The 19,408-nt window shown below is 38.9% G+C and overlaps 1 protein-coding gene across 4 annotated transcripts in view; it reads left to right on the forward strand.

Moving 5' to 3' along the window:
* LOC145981899 (oxysterol-binding protein-related protein 9) overlaps positions 1-19,408 on the forward strand; it is a 340,511-nt gene that overhangs the window by 301,140 nt on the left and 19,963 nt on the right. For all 4 annotated transcript variants that reach the window (XM_083115391.1, XM_083115393.1, XM_083115392.1 and 1 more), the window contains 3 exons: positions 5,672-5,802; positions 12,661-12,690; positions 14,547-14,706. In XM_083115391.1, coding sequence (XP_082971517.1) covers positions 5,672-5,802; positions 12,661-12,690; positions 14,547-14,706 — 321 coding nt within the window. The remainder of the gene's footprint in view (positions 1-5,671; positions 5,803-12,660; positions 12,691-14,546; positions 14,707-19,408) is intronic.

Raw genomic sequence — 19,408 nt, forward strand, 5'->3', positions numbered from 1 at the left:
AGGAACCTTTTTTCCTAATCAATTTAAATTCGGTCCAGGAACCTTTTTTCCTGGATCAATTTAAATTCCGTCCAGGAACCTTTATTCCAGGATCAATTTAAATTCGGTCCAGGAACCTTTTTTCCTAATCAATTTAAATTCGGTCCAGGAACCTTTATTCCAGGATCAATTTAAATTCGGTCCAGGAACCTTTTTTCCTAATCAATTTAAATTCGGTCCAGGAACCTTTTTTCCTAATCAATTTAAATTCGGTCCAGGAACCTTTTTTCCTAATCAATTTAAATTCGGTCCAGGAACCTTTTTTCCTAATCAATTTAAATTCCGTCCAGGAACCTTTATTCCAGGATCAATTTAAATTCGGTCCAGGAACCTTTTTTCCTAATCAATTTAAATTCGGTCCAGGAACCTTTATTCCAGGATCAATTTAAATTCGGTCCAGGAACCTTTTTTCCTAATCAATTTAAATTCGGTCCAGGAACCTTTTTTTCCTAATCAATTTAAATTCCGTCCAGGAACCTTTATTCCAGGATCAATTTAAATTCGGTCCAGGAACCTTTTTTCCTAATCAATTTAAATTCGGTCCAGGAACCTTTTTTCCTAATCAATTTAAATTCCGTCCAGGAACCTTTATTCCAGGATCAATTTAAATTCGGTCCAGGAACCTTTTTTCCTAATCAATTTAAATTCGGTCCAGGAACCTTTTTTCCTAATCAATTTAAATTCGGTCCAGGAACCTTTTTTCCTAATCAATTTAAATTCGGTCCAGGAACCTTTTTTCCTAATCAATTTAAATTCCGTCCAGGAACCTTTATTCCAGGATCAATTTAAATTCGGTCCAGGAACCTTTTTTCCTAATCAATTTAAATTCGGTCCAGGAACCTTTTTTCCTAATCAATTTAAATTCGGTCCAGGAACCTTTTTTCCTAATCAATTTAAATTCCGTCCAGGAACCTTTATTCCAGGATCAATTTAAATTCGGTCCAGGAACCTTTTTTCCTAATCAATTTAAATTCTGTCCAGGAACCTTTTTTCCTAATCAATTTAAATTCCGTCCAGGAACCTTTATTCCAGGATCAATTTAAATTCGGTCCAGGAACCTTTTTTCCTAATCAATTTAAATTCGGTCCAGGAACCTTTTTTCCTAATCAATTTAAATTCGGTCCAGGAACCTTTTTTCCTAATCAATTTAAATTCCGTCCAGGAACCTTTATTCCAGGATCAATTTAAATTCGGTCCAGGAACCTTTTTTCCTAATCAATTTAAATTCTGTCCAGGAACCTTTTTTCCTAATCAATTTAAATTCCGTCCAGGAACCTTTTTTCCTAATCAATTTAAATTCCGTCCAGGAACCTTTATTCCAGGATCAATTTAAATTCGGTCCAGGAACCTTTTTTCCTAATCAATTTAAATTCGGTCCAGGAACCTTTTTTCCTAATCAATTTAAATTCGGTCCAGGAACCTTTTTTCCTAATCAATTTAAATTCGGTCCAGGAACCTTTTTTCCTAATCAATTTAAATTCGGTCCAGGAACCTTTTTTCCTAATCAATTTAAATTCCGTCCAGGAACCTTTATTCCAGGATCAATTTAAATTCGGTCCAGGAACCTTTTTTCCTAATCAATTTAAATTCCGTCCAGGAACCTTTATTCCAGGATCAATTTAAATTCGGTCCAGGAACCTTTTTTCCTAATCAATTTAAATTCGGTCCAGGAACCTTTTTTCCTAATCAATTTAAATTCCGTCCACGAACCTTTATTCCAGGATCAATTTAAATTCGGTCCAGGAACCTTTTTTCCTAATCAATTTAAATTCGGTCCAGGAACCTTTTTTCCTAATCAATTTAAATTCGGTCCAGGAACCTTTATTCCAGGGTTAATTTAAATACCGTCCAGGAACCTTTTTCCCGAATCCGTTTAAATAGGGTCCAAGTTCAGTTTTCAAATTTAACAATACGCTACTTGGATCGAACAGGGACCTGATGATAAACAATTATCCACTTGTGAGCATGAAAGACTAATCCAGGTGCTGGCTGTCTCGAGAATCTAAGGTACGAGGTAGAAATGGTCGAAACGCAAACGCTGCAGTCACATTGCCCCTCTCCATGTAGCCCCATTCTCTCGTTCACGTTCCTTCACTTGGTTGTAGCAGCACTGCCCCAAGGAATATAGGCAATGCACTGCCCTGCCCTTCCCGGTTTTGGTAGCTGCTGGGAACACAGCAGCCTCACGTTACCTCATCGACAGCTCCTATTAGCTGCGTTTCCTGGATCAGATGCCAGAGCAACACGTGGCGGGTTTGTTTGAACTCAATCTGATGCCACACTAATATAGTCCATTACGTTATGTACAGTAACTCTTCGACAAGGGAGTTTTTGAACCTGACCCTCGAGAGAACAACAGTGTTTTGATTTATTCCCTGCGCTATGTTTTCTACAACCGCAGTGTGACATTTCAATGTAAAACGTACTCGTGGACTTTTTTAGGAAGCAACTTTCTTGGTCTACAATTTGTAAATAAATTCAATCCCAGACTGGGAGAGAAAATCAGGAAACGTAAATGAGTTCTAGACAGAGTATAAGCTTATATTTAATGCATTTTAATTCGGTCCAGGAACCTTTTTTCCGGAAGAATTTCAATTCGGTCCAGGAACCTTTTTTCAATGAAACAATATGTAACTTGGACCGAATTTAAATTGTGTAAGAACAAAGGTTCCAGTTCTGCAGCGGTACCCAATAAAACCCATTAGAATTTATGAGTTCCTGGACCTTTAACAACCCTGTAAAAATCTTTATGAGCTTTTAAGGTGGCCTCTGTGGTCATCGTAACATAGTGTAAAGAATATTTGAATTGTAGCTTTCCTGGTGACGTGATTCAAACAGGTGTTCTCGGGTTACCAGCCAGGTTAAATCGGCGTGAGCTTCCATCAATTCAAGTGCATACATTGCTCTCATCTTCAGGGAATATAATAAATAGAGACTTTGGATGGTGCTTAGCTTGGATGCCGTTTTCCTATTGGCTCTCTCTGGATCCTGTCTTCCTATTGGCTCTCTCTGGATCCTGTCTTCCTATTGGCTCTCTCTGGATCCTGTCTTCCTATTGGCTCTCTCTGGATCCTGTCTTCCTATTGGCTCTCTCTGGATCCTGTCTTCCTATTGGCTCTCTTTGGATCCTGTCTTCCAATTGGCTCTCTCTGGATTCTGCCTTCCTATTGGCTCTCTCTGGATCCTGGTGTTCTCATTAGCTGGTGTCTTGTTTTTACGGAGGAGTGGGTTCCAGGCGTGACTGAGCTGGAGTCCCACGTCCCTGTCGAGATTGGTGCTTTCCCGTGAAATGACTATGGTTCCTTTACCCATTGGTTACAGAAACTGCCACATTTGGCTTTTATCATCAGATAAATTTCTGTGTCCCTCGCTGATGCTGTGTTCCGCAACTGGGACCATCGGGTAAAGGAAGCCATAACCATTTCACAGGTACGCACCAATCTCAACAGGGATGTGGGTCTCCAGCTCAGTTACGCCTGAAACCAACTCCTCTGTAGAAACACGACATCAGCCAATGAGAACACCAGGATCCAGAGAGAGCCAATAGGAAGACAGCATCCAAAGTAAGCTCCATCAAAGTCATATATAACTGGTGTCCCACTTGAAAGGGAACCCTGAATTTGTTTTGTAAAAAAATGGAAATGATGAGTAAAGGAAACGAATTTGAACATGACCTATCTGTATTTGTGGGAAAAGAAATTACATCACAAAAGATGTTGGAAATGACCTCCACCAACTTGTAAACACAGTTGAACACGACGTTGCAAGTTTGTGAATGTAGCTGTCAGAACCTTGGGTGTGTCTGCATGGATTTCATGGCGGATGTTTTCCCGTAGCTCATTGAGGGTGCATGGTTTGTTCTTGAAGACCTTTCCTTTGAGGTTTCCCCATAGGGAAAAGTCAGGTGGGGTCAAATCTGGTGACCTTGGGGGCCATAATCCTTTGGAAATGACTCTTAGGAAAAAACTATTCCACCTCAGCCATGCTCACTCCGGAGGTGTGTGACGTTGCACCGTCTTGTTGGTACCATCCGAGTGTCAGTTCCTGATCGTGTAAGTGGTTCACAAACTCTCGGAAAAGGTCATTGTAAACTTCATTTGTCGCAGTAGATAAAAAAAATAGACCCAATTATGACAGTCACATCAAGCCACTTACTCCGCTTACGCTTCACTGAAACACGGCGACTCGCTGAACCTGCCTGTTGACCCACTTCTTCAGTCTTTACGATGTACAGTGTTGCTACGTCAACTTTCTCATGTACTGAACTGCAATCTGTCCAAATTTGATACCATTCGGTGAAATACTTACCCAATGACGTGACAATTTATGGGTCCCATTTTGAGTGGGTCACCGTGCTGCGATGCCAAGGGTCCCGGGTTCGAATCCCACTCAGGCTTGGTTGTTTGTGAATGTCAATTCATCTATTTCATCACTCATCTCCATCTTCGCAAATTAGCCAAGAGACACAAAATGCGAAGTAAAATAAACTAAATCAATCAATCAATCAAATCGAGTGGTCTACCCTACACTGGTCTCCATTTTTTACATTCCCTGAAGATGAGAGCAATGTATGCGCTTGAAACATTGGAAGCTAACACCGATTTAACCTAGCTGGTAAACCGAGAGCACTTGTTCGAAATGGTATAAAGAGTAGGTCCAAGGTGCATGGATGTGTCGTTGTTTTTGTCTCATCATCAGTTCATCATTCATCCTCATCATTTCAGTAACCCAGGAGGTAGAGAGTCAATGTAGAATGAGAGAGAGATTTTGCCATTTTTTGGTTGTTTTGGATCAAATTATTCCTATACAATACTGAACTTGTATTCTTTATGATCTACATGTATGCATATATGTAGGCTTATCATATTTTCTTGGGTCCAACCCAGGACATATTCGCGATCAACTCGTTACTGCTGAATTTCAGTTTTTTTTACAAAAATAAATTGAAATTACTTAAAAACCTTAACACTTTATTGGAACATAAAACTATAAATTTTACAAGAAGAATATTAACAGTAGTTAATAAGGAGTAGCATTAATAGCACTCCTATCTCAACTGTTTTCACGTGGTTTTCAATATCACCTCTTCCTTTATGCGCAAGAGAAAATACTCCCATTACAGTACAATGCACATGTTCACTGTCACTATCGTTACAGTTTCAAGAATTTGTATTTCTGCTGCAGGTTAACGTTCAATACACACTTCTTTTTGCCCTTTGCCAAATGCAAAGCCCTTGTATATAGTTATAATTATCAAAAACACGTGTAGACGAGTTATTTCACACGCATGCAAGAGCACCAAGATGCTCACGGAAGTACGGAAACAGAACCGCTTGGAAGTCGATATCTCGAAGAAAGAAAAGGTATAATTGATTGGTCCTTGCCGGTCATAAATTCTTGTAGTAAATATTCAATACCGGTAGCCATTTTCATGTTCAGATTCTCATAATCCCGGACATTTTGCAATCCAAGACATAACTCCGGACAGCACTAAAAAACCAGGACTGTCCGGGCTAATCCCGGACGAATGGTAAGCCTACATATATGGATATAAGTTATTTTTAGACACACTTCTTCTTGCTAAACTGACTTTAGCACTCAAAAATGTGATTTTTCTTCTTTGTCATTGCAGTGGACCCCGGCCATTCCAAGATGCTGTAGAGGATATAGCCGGGGCTGCAGGGCCAGCTGTAGTATCAAGGGAAACCAATGAGACAACACGACGGTCCCTGTTTAAGGAAGATGGCACCATTGACTATGATGGTATGTTAATCTTGTTTTGTTTCTGTTGGAGCAAATTTCTGAATAGCTATCCAACATTTATGCCATATAGTCATATCCGTGTGATAGTTTATCTAGTGGTAACGTTTTTGCTTATTTTTAACTCGTGTGCAACACTGAATGGTATTGCCATGATAGTGGTGAGCTTTGCCAGGATTTTTGGGATTGATGAAATGAGGTGTTGCGGATATTAAGAGCGAACTTGACAAGGGTCTTTTTTTAATCATATACAAGGTAACCAAAAAAGTTGTTGCCGTTTTTGACGTCTCGTTAATCATGCACTCACTGAGAGGAAACGAAATGACGCACGTGCCTGCCAAGCGATCGGGAGTTAGTCTGACCATCGACTGTCAGTAATACAGGCACGTTGCGCACACAGCAGTCATAGCTCGTCCAGTGTCGAAGAGAAAAGGAGGTATCGAAGAAGCTTGTTCGCGTGTGTTTGTTGTATGACTTTAAAGTGGGTCCGTCAGCTGTCGCCGCATTTGCCAGGCATTTGGGGAGAATGCCGTGAATGAACGCACTGCCAGGCATTGGTTCCAGAAATTCCGTTCGGGAGATGTGAGCCTTTTGGATAAACCTCGCAGTGGACGACCACATGTGTTGGATGACGAGGCCCTGAAAGCAGCCATCTAGGAGGACAGTGGTCTAACGTGTGATGAAGTTGCAGAAAGGTTCCATGTTTCCACTGAAACAGTCAGATGGCACCTGCATGGGATAGGGAAGTCATACAAGTTAAGCAAGTGGTTACCCCACACATTGTCGGCAGCCAACAAGGAACAACGAGTGACATCTCACTCGGCACCTGAACACACCCATATTTGATCGCTTGCTCACACTCACACTCCCAAGCATACCAGACATTGTTTGTCGCCACGTGACCCTGTTCCTCACACCTCAAGACCACCTCTGCACCCACGAAAGTTATGTTCTGTATGGTGGAATTGTCGGCAAGTGGTGCAGTTGCTGAGAGTAGTAGTCAGCAGTTGCAAAGGGTGCATTGCGGCAGAAGGAACCGGTTTTAGTGAATCGCAGGGGTGTGCTGTTCCTGCACGACAACGTCAAGCCACTTGTGGCAGAGAGGACCCGGGTGACCCTTCAGCAACTTGGCTGGGAGACACTGTGCCATCCACCATATTCACCGGACCGTGCACCAACAGATTACCACCTGTTTCATTCCCTCGACAACCACCTCCGTGGGAGATCCTTCGCAAATGAAGGAGACCTGCAGAATGCACTCACGAACTTCTTTCCATCCAAGCCTGCCGAGTTTTATCACCAAGGTATTTTGCAGCTGCAGGAACGTTGGCAAAAGGTGTTGGATGCTGATGGAGATTACTTCGAAACCTAAAGGTACATACCGTCCACTGTATTGCTCTTTGTTTATCACTGCTCTAGAACGGCAAGAACTTTTTGTGGTTACATTGTACATTGAAAACTGTAGGAACTTATGTAAAGTCTGACAGGAGTCTGCATCACCTCTAAGTAAGGTAAATTTAAAGTTTCCCATGAAGGCACATTTAGGGGATGTGGGGGTAGGTCGAGGTACCCATTGATTTGAGGCTGGGTGATCCCCATAACCACTTTATGCAGAAACAAGTCTGGAAGAATTCTGACATTAGATTACCCAACCTGGGAATCGAACTCAGGTCTCCTGGCTGGCAGTCAGGTGCCCTACCGACTAGCTCACCATTGCTAACTGCCTCACCTCTAATACTCTGAACTTTGTTTTACAATAGGATAGTGCACAAGCTTAAAGCCAACTTTACATGAAAGCATTTTCTTTAACATTTTTGCTATGTAAATGCTTCCAAAAATCTTAAAGCAAATTGTACTAGGTTGTATCAAAAAGTAAGGTGAATTTGTCTGTAAAACCCAGAGTTTTTTATGTAGCTAATTACATTTTTTGTATGTGTCAGATACCAAGGTGATGCAAGTCTGATGGCAATTACAGTCTTCAATTACAGTCAACCCATCTGGTACCTAGAACAATTCAAAAATGGTGCAACGACTTGAATTTTCGATTTATTGAAAAACGTGCATAGAATAAAATATGAAACTGTAGTATGTTTGATACATGGTATCACACTAAAATTGACATAGGAACCATTGTCTTCGTGGGCATATCGTGTGAGGTGTGTCAGGGAAATGCCCATTTGGTGGTGTTTTTGGTCCTCACTCAGAAGCCACTGAAGCCAAGTTGGTCATGGACGATACTCCTCACTGAACCATACGAGATGTTCAATGCATCAGCAATGTCATGCAACCTGACTCTTCTGTCTTCACGAATCATCGCATCCACGTCTCGCACATTGCTGTCAGTGATGGACGTTGCTGGTCTGCCACTTCTGTCATCATCTGTCACACTACTCCTACCACTTGCAAATGAGTTACACCACACATACACATAACTCTCTCTCCGTAGACCTCCAACAATTCTCGATGAATTTCAGATGGTTTCTTTCCCTTGACCCATAAAAAACTAATAACACTGCACACCTCTTCTTTGGAGTAATGTTCAAGTCTTTGCACCATCTTTGAATTGCTCTAGGTACCAGACGGGTTGACGTAGAAGACTGTAATTGCCGTCAGACTTGCATCACCTTGGTATCTGACACATGCAAAAAATTTAATTAGCTACACAAAAAACTCTGGGTTTTACAGACAAATTCACCTTACTTTTTGATAGAACCTAGTACTTTACATGAAAGCATTTTGTGTAACTTTTCTGCTAGCTTTTGCGATTACAATGTATAACATATACAGCATGAAATGCTCGTCGAGTTACATCATCTATACTGAGTGCACAGTGTTTACATGTGGAAAAATCTAAAATATTCTTCCATACATGTACAGTAAACGTTGTAAAGTATGTATTTAAACAGTGCCATTGTTTTGTATCTAATAATGTTTTATATGAAACATTATTCCTCTCGGTTCAATAGTTATCAGCTTTTAAAAATGTCAAGTGATACATTGTTTACATCATTTCTAGTCTGTGGTTTACATCTCACGTTGCCACATCTGCACTCGTGACCTAGCGGTCGTTTCTGATTGGTTATGCTACGGAAATAGGTCAGCTTCTATCCTTGAGAAATTCCATGGCATCTGAAATGCCATAAGATTTTTCACTTTACACGGTAGCATATTGGTCATGGCACAAATAATAACTAAAATCCTTTTGTTTAAAGCGGGCCTTAGAATAGGACAGATATTTGGAAAAATCCTGATTCCCGCAACTTGGATTTTGCAAGTTCGCCCATCATATCTGCAACGTCTGAAATGTCCATGCTCAAATGTTGGAATGAAAAGTGTCATCCAGTAGACGTTACTTCATAGCTGCATACTGAATATTACAGCATTGATCCATACTACTTCTTCTAAGACAATAGAACACACGCAGAAAAAGCAAATTGATTAGAAACGCAGAGCACCTAACAAAAAGTAAATCTACAAACCCATTGAAGAATCATGTAAAACTAGTAAAGGAAAATCCTGCTATTTTTTGCATGTAGTATTTTATTTTGCAAGATGGAATCCATCTGCTTTTCTAGATCTTATTAGGAGACATCTCTGCATTTCACATACAGTATCTATCATTTCATGAATTGCACAGATAACCTAAAGAGAAGAAAAAATTCATTCTTTACATTTGACAAAGATACTCTGTGTGTTCAAAAGTATCTGGACACACTGTGAAATGTGTGTTTATCATAGAGGGCGACACAGTACTTCCATCTACCGCATGGAACACATAGTCAGCGATCTTGGTAGTCTGCAGACAGCGCAAGACAGTAGTATGGGACGGTTTAAGAAACTCACGGACTTTCAAGGTGGTCATGTGCCACTTGTATAAGAAGGCTGTGCACGAGGTTTCCACCCTCCTAAAGATCGCTAGGTCCACTGTTTCCGATGTTATAGTGAAGGGATGTGTACAACCTAAAAGCGTGCAGGTCAAGCTCCCACGTTGACCTCCAGAGACCGTCGAGTGTTGAAGAGGGCTGCACAGCGTAATCGTCAATCATCCATTGCCACCATCACACAGGAAATCCGAACTGCATCAGGATTTACTCCAAGAACCATGACTGTTGGGCGCAAGGTGTGGCTACTTGGTTTCCATGGCCGTGCAGCTGCCCATTAGCCGAACATCACAGAGGCAAATACCAAACTCCGCCTCGCATGGTGCAAGGAGCATCGAAACTGGACAATAGAACAGTGGAAAACCGTTGTGTGGAGTGATGAATCACAGTACACAATGTGGTGATCCGATGGTAGGGTGTGGGTGTGGCGAATGACATCTACCAGCCTGTATAGTGCCGACAGTGAAATTCAGTGTGGTCATGTTTCTCCTGGAGGGGGCTTAGCCACCTTGTTGCTTTACGTGGCAATGTCACTGCACAAGCTTACGTTGACATTTTAACTGCTTTCATGCTGCGTACCATCGAAAACCAGTTTGGAGATGACTGTGTCAACATGACCGAGCACCCATCCATACTGCAGGGCTTGTGGGGGAGTGGTTTGACGACAACAAGGTCCCACTAATAGACTGGCCTGCGCAGAGTCCTGATTTGAATCCCATAGAACATCTCTGGGATGTTTTGGAATGCCGACTTTGTGCTAGACCACACCGACCCATATCAATACATCTTCTCATTTCGGCGCTCCGTGAGGAATGGTCTGCCATTCGCCAGGAAACCTTCCGCCACCTGATTGAAAGCATTCCTGCGAGAGTGAAGACTGTCATCAAGGATAAGGGTGGACCAACACCGTATTGACTGCCTGTGTTCCCAGTGGAGGGTGGCCCAAACTTGTACTTCATTTTCAGATGGGTGTCCGGATACTTCTGATTACATAGAGTATATACTAGGGGTGGGGCATAAGTCATGGCAACTATTTTATTTCGTGAGATTTCGGGACCAGCACGAAAATCCAAAATATACAAATGAAAGGGGGCAGTGTACGGTACTGTGGAATGTATGAACCATGCAGATCATGTGTACAAACAATGCAAAGATGATAATAGACCGCACGGCGAAGTTGGTTAGAAACCCTGCATGCTTCAGGGCAGCTTTGATAAGGCACCTGAATTGTCTCGTGCTGAACCAGGAAGTGAGCGATCTTTAATCCTCAAGGCCATTAAGCAATGAATGCCAGAAGAGGTTTGTGTGTGGGTTTTGGTGGGTGATGATAGGTGTATATCTTATTGTTTTCTGTTTTCGTTATTTTATTTTGCTTTTCTACCTCTGGAATTTGAATGACGAATAGATGAAGTGCCTGTTCATGAATTAAATCTAATTATCATCCATCTTCATAGTTTCGATTAATTATAAAAGTGACATAAAAGCAAAGCAAAATATGAACTTGAAAAATAAAATGCGAGTAGCAGATTCATCTTCAAACAGGTATTTGGGGAGAATTGTGTAGACAGATAGCATGCTCCCGAAAGTTGCCAATCCACGTGTAGCATGACCTTCGATACTGGAGTTGTGCTTTTCAGGAAAGTTTGCTTGACGCTCCTCAAGCATCTTATTAAGAATGCCTCGGTGTTCGCAGCATGAAAAATATTTTACCAGGTGTAGGATAGGGAAGAGAGCAAAACATTCTTAAAGATAGCATCGTGCCATATGTGTTTACAAGCTTTACAGGAATAAAAGAGGCACATTCTACAGTATGACACTATTCACCACAATGTCCACCAGCTCCTTATGGGATTATCTAGCATTTCTCTCCCAAAGAACAGCTATTTTGATACACGAACACTGTTCAAGTGCCAAGTCATGGCAGTGAATGAACAATGAATTACCACTGCCCTCTGTATGATAACTAGAGCTCGGAAGTTTTAAAAAAAAAAAAAAAAAAAAACTGAGAAAAGGAGGTATAAATGTGATCCAAATTAATTAATAACTTCAGTTTTATTTACATACTTAATGAATAAAAAAAATACAAAATTCTGGTGGTATGGAACACACAGTGCGAGAAAAACATATGAATGAAATGCATCTTCTTTCATTCCAAAAATGTTTTTCTCTCGTTTCAGGGATGGTTCAAATGTATTTCTTTCTTTCTTTTTTTTATTTCTTTACTACAGAAAGGATGTTTTAAGAGTTGATGAACTGATGATGATTCGAATTTAGAATGGGCAGTAAAAACATAGTCGAAAGAAGGTGAAGTTGCAAAAAAAAGCCGTTAAGACCTTAAAAAAGGGTAAAAAAGGACCAATAAGCCAAAAAACGCAAAAAGGACAAATAAAACCCACCTTTTTCTGGCCTACAATGACCCAAAATGAACATATATTATGTTGGGCCTCGTCTTCGGACACTAGGAAAGAAAAGGATTTTTCCTCAACTTCCGAGACCTAACGATAACCATTCATCACATAGTCATCTAGTGACGTAATAACATACGAAAGGTGCCACACTCTCTGGGCTATACAATCATATTGTCATACCATCGTTTAATTTTGAGAAAAATATATTTGCCATGACTTATTCCCCAGTCCTCGTATATATGTGTTAAAACATTGAACATATAAAGAAGAAGTGTCAAACCAGTTGGAATAGTTTTTGCATTTTGGTATGGACATAATTTACACTAAGGTTAAAGGGCAACATTGACAAACATGGCATAAAGTTGTAATTGTAAGTAGAAAACATTAGTACGATATACGTATTTTGTAATGTGGACATCAATCTTTTTCAAATAAATTTGTATTAACTGTGTTACAAGTTTAGGAAATGTTTAATTTTGTATCTGACCAGTATATATTGTTTCTTTGTGTTCATAATGTTTATTTATTTGGTCTATAGAAGTATTAAACACGTATGTTCTTCTCATTTACAGCCATCTACGAGGATGGGGCTGAATATGACAGTAAGTAGTAATGCACATATCCATATATATTCCATTATATTCTTTTAAACAACTGTTACAGTGAGTAATTCTAGTGTGTATCACATTACTTATTATTAATATTAATAATGTAATTACTATATTTACTCAAAATTCAATGTGTCCATTAGATTTGACCACAATGCTTTCTCCAGATTTAGTTTAAAAATCACTGAAATGGAAACACTAGCCTATTCTCAGTAGTACTCCCCCCTCCAACATTCCAGTTAGCTGATGTACTTATTGCTGCAAGTAAAAACATATTGTTAACAAAGTGTTTGAACTGATTACAACAAAGAGAAGCATTATATTGTAGTAAAATTAATATTTGTAACATAAACCCATTGTTGTATAAAGTTATATATTTTTTTTGGAAGATAACACTCTTTACACCTTTGTAATATTTTTTTAAGCTTTTTCATTGCAATATAAACAGCGAGTGTTTCTTTTGGTTGTTACGAGTTAAAAGGTGGATTGACAGGAGGGAGGGAAGTTTCTTTTAATCACAAGGAACATTTATGCTATTAGTGAAAACAAATTATTGCAGTTTTTCTAGCTATTTTTAGACCACTTCATTTGTGACATTTGAGGACTCCTCTATTTGTGGATTTTGGCCTATTATAACTCACTACTATCAATCCCAAATATTACTTTTTCTTTTCTTTTAACTTTGTAAATCTAACAATATTTTTACCTGTAAATTCTCGATAAGTTTTATCTGGTTTGGAAACTGGGAAAAGTGGAGATATTGTTGATCATGGTAAAATTAGCAGTCAACTCTGGCTTCTATTTAATTCCAAATTTATGCAGTTTCGATATTCTCTTTGCAACGTACTCCCTCCCTCTCCATCGTATAGTGTGTTTGCAGCTGAAACCTTCTGCATCCCCTTTCAATCTTTTTATTATTATTATTATTATTATTATTATTATTATACAGAATTGGCAGAGGAGATGCAAAGGTTTTTAGTACGCTGTTGTAATAAAATCAGTGCACCTTGTATACAGGGTGTATCATGAGTAATAGCGCAAACTGACACAGTTGAAAGTACACGATAATAGAACAAAGAAAGTCTCAGTAAGCATGGGTCCGCAAACAAGTCATTTTTGAGATAATTGCGAATGTGTGGTTAGAAGCCACCACTGACTTCATTGTTTGTAAACGTCGTCCTAGTTGGTAAAATGCTAATAATACAGTAAGAAAAGCCATTGAAGATCTCATTGCTTTTATTGAACATTCTACTTACTAGCATGTACATTTCTCTGTACTGATTGTATCCATCGTGTTTGATTACAACGCCACCTCTCAGAAATGTTCTGTTTTGTAAACAAAGAGCAACGTGCAAGGAGTAAAGCACTCGGTGTTTACAAAATGCAATCAGTGACTGCTTCTAACCACACCTTATTAGCATTGTACCAACTACTGAGACTTTTTTGCTTCCATTATCATGTACTTTCAACTGTCAGTTTGCGCCATTACTTATGATACACCCTGTATAATGGAAAAAAATTGATTTTCATAACTTTGTGGATTTTAATTCACAAAAACAATTACGCTGCCTTTGTAATAATTTTCCTCAATGTGTTTCATTATTACAGTTCAACACTCCTTGTATAATATTTCTTTCCTCTTGCCCAGTTACTACCAAATGCATATCATTAGAGGAGAAAGAGGACAGTGTCTTTAGTTGCACCGATGCTAGATGGCATATTTTGGTTGCAACAACATTATGAAACTAAAAGCATATGTAGTCAGGTGTGTTCCATTTCATTTCTGTGTCGTATCATATACTAAATGTACTCCACCATGTTTGTATATTAATTTATTTTGTTTTTTCCAGTATCCATGGAAAGTCACGGAACCGTGATAACGCACTTGCTCTCCCAGTTGAAGATAGGCATGGATCTTACAAAAGTTGTTCTTCCCACATTTATTCTAGAAAGGCGGTCTTTACTTGAAATGTATGCTGACTACTTTGCACATCCGGATATTTTTATTAGGTATGCTTTAACAGTTAGGCTTTGGTTCTAGAAATTTGTCAAGTTTGTTTTTTTAAGTCTACTCTGTGTTCTGATAGGCTAATCGGGATTGGACCTACAGTTTAAAGTGTATCAAATGCCATGAAAACAAAGCAAAGAGTTACCATTATGCTGTCGAGGAGGCCCAGGCTTTGGTTCTTAAACTCTTAACTGGGTAGTTTTCCTGCCTGGGGTGTAGCCCTCTATGGGAGTTTTCTGCTGCTGTTGTTGTATTCTTTAGAGGGTGATAGTGATACAAGTACGAGGGGCATTCAGAAAGTAACTTCCGTTTGGGTATGAAGGAAACACCAGAACATTGTGAGAGTTTTTATTATATACAAATGAGTGAGGTAACTCTAAGCTATTTTTCTACATAAGCACTGTTTCTGTTGAGACACTTATCATATCGGTGAACAAGGTTTACAATACCGATGTCAAAGACATCTTCCTGTGCATGCAGTAACACTGTCCTTGAGTTCCTGGTCATTGTTGAAGCGCTGTGCCCTAGCCACTTCTTCATTTCTGGAAAGAGGTGATAATCGCTAGGGGCCAAATCTGGGATGTAAGGAGGGTGGTCACACAATTTCCACTGAAAATGTTGGAGAAGTTTGGTTTGAGCATTGCTAGAGAACAATCATTACTTCTTACAGCTCAGATTGATTTTACGGTGCCTCATGTCAACAATTGCAAATACTTCTAGGGAACATTAACCTGTGTTCAAATTAAAGAAGTGGCTAGGAGCACAGCGCTTCAAGAATGACCAGGAGCTCAAGGACAGTGTTACTCTATGGATGAATACACAGGCAGCAGATTTCTTTGACACGGGTATTGTAAATCTTGTTAGCCGATATGATAAGTGTCTCAACAGAAACGGTGCTTATGTAGAAAAATAGCTTAGAGTTGACTCTTTCAGTTGTATATAATAAAAATGTCCTGGTGCTTCTTTTATACCCAAATGGAAATTACTTTCCGAATGACCCTCGTATAACTAGATTTCCACTAAATAATGCATTTAATTATTTACACTATTTATTGACACAATTTTCAAACTAATGCCCTATCACTGAAAGCATTGCACCATGCAAAGGGCTTTCTCACAATCGTGGCAACATAAGATGACCAATGAATTATCGGAATCCACTTCAAAAATATCACTTTCATCTTCCTCATTTGAAAATTCGTTCAGGCTTCAAATATACCTTTAGCGGGCTTCCATGGTGAAGTGGTTAGTTAGCACAGCATACTACAAGCCCAGGGATCCTGGGCTGGGGTGTTCTTTATGAGTGTTCCTTCATAAATTTCATTTATCATCACTCATCCCCATCGTCTCGATTAGCCAAAAGTGCCAAAGAAGTGAAGCTAAATAGCAAAATCCAATCCAATCAAATATACCTTTGTCAGTGTATCTATCCACATTCTCCCATTCTTACAAACTGGCTTTTACACTTTCAAAGTTAGCATTTCTAAGTAATTATCACAGAGGCAACAATTGCCACATTAGCCATGGATGGTGGTACCACTGAACCATGATGAAACCCTAATGAGTTCAGCTTTCAACCCTCTAATATAACATCATCTTCAGGAGTAGACAGTGAAAACATGTGTAAAGAGTTGCGTGGGGAAAAGAGAGAGGTGTGGGTAGGAAGATACGAAGACATAAAGTGTAACTGAACGTCCACTTCAACACCACCACCTGAATATATGTGTGTCAGCACGTATCTAGAAATATATTTGAGGGTGGGGTCCAAATTACGTGCAAGTTAATATGTTAATATAATTTATATATAATTATAATATGGCCTCCCCGATGGTGTAGTGACGTCACCTTGTAACCAAGGAGTCCCAGGTTCGATACCCGCTGGAGGCACAAGTGATTAGCCCACTTTAAACTGTAGGTCAAGTCCCGATTAGCCTTACTGTGCATAAATTTGACTTAAAACACCAAATCAATCAATCATTATCTAGCTTACATGTAGTTTTGTAGTTAAGATCACCAAAATATGTGTAAAACAACTGTTCTGGTAAGCAAATTTAAGTCAAAGATTAAGAATTGAATATTTATTGAATAACAGAAATGGATGTTAGATCCAGTTGATGAAATGCAAACTTTCTGATTGATATTTAAAGCATATTGTTATAAATAGTGTGAATAAATCATCTTGGAACTGTCATTCAAAGCTGTATGATCAGAATATAATCCTTACTTTTCAGTAAGTTCTGCCAAAATAAATATCCCTTGATTATACAACAAATGCTAATGTTGCATTCCATGTGAAAGTGAACCTCAGGTTTTAAAATTAAATGCAATGCTGTAGCTTTAACATATCTTTTGAGTGAACAATCAAGAATTATCTGTTGGATAAAAATTCAAGTATTATACATAATTATGTTAGAAAGTATTATTAATTTATTTTAACTTTTTGATGTAGTTATGTTTTGTATTGTGTCCCACCCGTGACACCAAGAAACAATTAATTTCTCCTTTAACTGTTACATTTTCCCTTCAACTCCACTAGAATATTCAAAGGTGAACTACCTACTCTTTTTATCTTGCATAATTTATTTTTCATCATTTGACAATTTACAGAAATTAAAATAAATTTCTTATTAAGTGAAGAGGCAGTGTTTCGTCTGTCCCACCCGTGACACAAAATTGTTCTGCTGGCCCCCATGGCTGAGTGGTTAGCACATCGCACTACGACGCCAAGGGTCCCGGGTTTGAATCCCGGCTTTGGCATGGATGCTTGCGAGTGTCTATTCATCATGTCAGCACTCATCCTCATTCATCTTTTCATATTAGCCAAAAGTGGCACAAAAAAGTGAATTAAAATAAAGCAAATCAATCATATATATAGCTACAAATGTGGGAAACTACAGTAAGACCTCGTTAATCCGGACCCTAATAAGTCTGACTTTGCTTAATCCGGACAGGCAAAAGGAAATAAAAGCAGAATGCAAGGTTTTAAATGTGGCCAGAAGTCAACAATTGCATTCGTCATATCGCATATGTACGTACTGCATTCTATGTACAGTATTGCTTTACATTTTACTGTACTGTATAGCGTATTTAGGCCTATGCCCTTTAAATGCACCATAATAAATGTGTTTGTTGCTATAAACGAAGTTTTAATGCACTTTCTACTGTTCTTTTAGGTTATACGAGGGTGGATCATTAAGTATTGCACAACAATTTTTAAAAAAAGAAGTTTAATAGGTAAGACAACATAAATTTTACACATTGAAACCACATCTTTTAGCTACATTTCGACATAAGAGGCAAGTCTTTCAACACATTTTCCCCATCGTGACACTAGTTTTAATATACCCTGTTCATAGAACTGTGTCAACAGACATCTGTGCACAACCGATTGCACTTCTTCATCGGAATTGAAGCATTGGCCACCTAGGAATTTCTTCAATGGGCCAAACAGATGGAAGTCTGAAATGTTGAACCGCCCTAACAAGGTTCTGAGATGGATCCGCTGGTTGTTGAGAATTGCCTGCTCAATGGCTGTAACATTCCGTGCAGCTGTTACTGGTCGCCCGGAACATGACGAGTCAACAAGGTTCACACGGCTTCCTTGAAAGAATGTGCACCACCTTGATATGTTGCTACGGTCCAAACAGTTTTGACCATACACGCCCAACATTTCCCTGAGAATTTCACTAGGGTTTTGTCCTTTCGCCCACCAAAAACGAACTACAACTCTTTGCTTTTCACAAGTTGACGACAATAACATGCGTGCCATCTTTGTTAAGAAGTTCACGTTTCTACCGCAAGAGTTATACCTGATCGAACAAATGCCGTATCTAACGCGAACTTCAAACTATACATGTGTAAAATTTCAACATCCCAGCCACAATAACATCGCGGGAAAAAATTGTTGCGCGATACTTAATGATCCACCCTCGTATCAGTTAATCCAGACTTTCATTAAACTGGTCAACTTATCCCCCCATTAGTCTGGATTAACGAGGTTTTACTGTATTTTAAGTGTAATTATGCATAATCAGCAGTGTTAAGTTTCATATTTCATTGCACAGAAACTGTAAAAAAGATGTTGCTTAATTATCAGTAGAATAGTTACTTTAATATCGAAATGTAATCTGCGTGTCCCACCCGTGAATGGAATGCCCCTAAACAAGTATGTTTTTATTTTTTTAGTACTTGGTAAGTATTTTAGGGGATCCGAACGCCCCCCTCCCCCTAAATATGTCCTTGATGTGTTTTATTTTCCTGTAGTTTACGTTTATTACAAGCATAAGTAAACAGTTTTTCTTTGTGACGTTTCAGGAGAACACACGCTCCTTTCATCAGACATTTATTTTCATTTTGACTAAAGATACAGTTATAACAATGGTTAGTAATTTTTTAAACAAAAATAATCCGTTATATAATTGATGTTGTCAATGTTACATTGTTGTAATATATCAACTTAACTCTGAAAAGAAGCAGTCTGTTTTATTTTTATTTCAGATTTTTTTAAAATTATGAATCCCAAATATCATCAGGTAATTCAAATTCATCATTGTTTTCACAAAGTCTCGTGATGTTTTCTGTTACATTAAATTTTAAAGATGGTGGCTTACTCCATTTGTGAAAAAGAAAACTCCATACTGGATCTATGTTACCATTTTCATTATTTAATTATTCCAGTGTTCTTCTGCAATGAACGAAGCTTCC

The sequence above is a fragment of the Lepisma saccharinum genome, chromosome 30 (genome assembly GCF_977018435.1).
Source record: "Lepisma saccharinum chromosome 30, izLepSacc3.1, whole genome shotgun sequence".
In the NCBI taxonomy this organism is placed as follows: Eukaryota; Metazoa; Arthropoda; class Insecta; order Zygentoma; family Lepismatidae; genus Lepisma; species Lepisma saccharinum.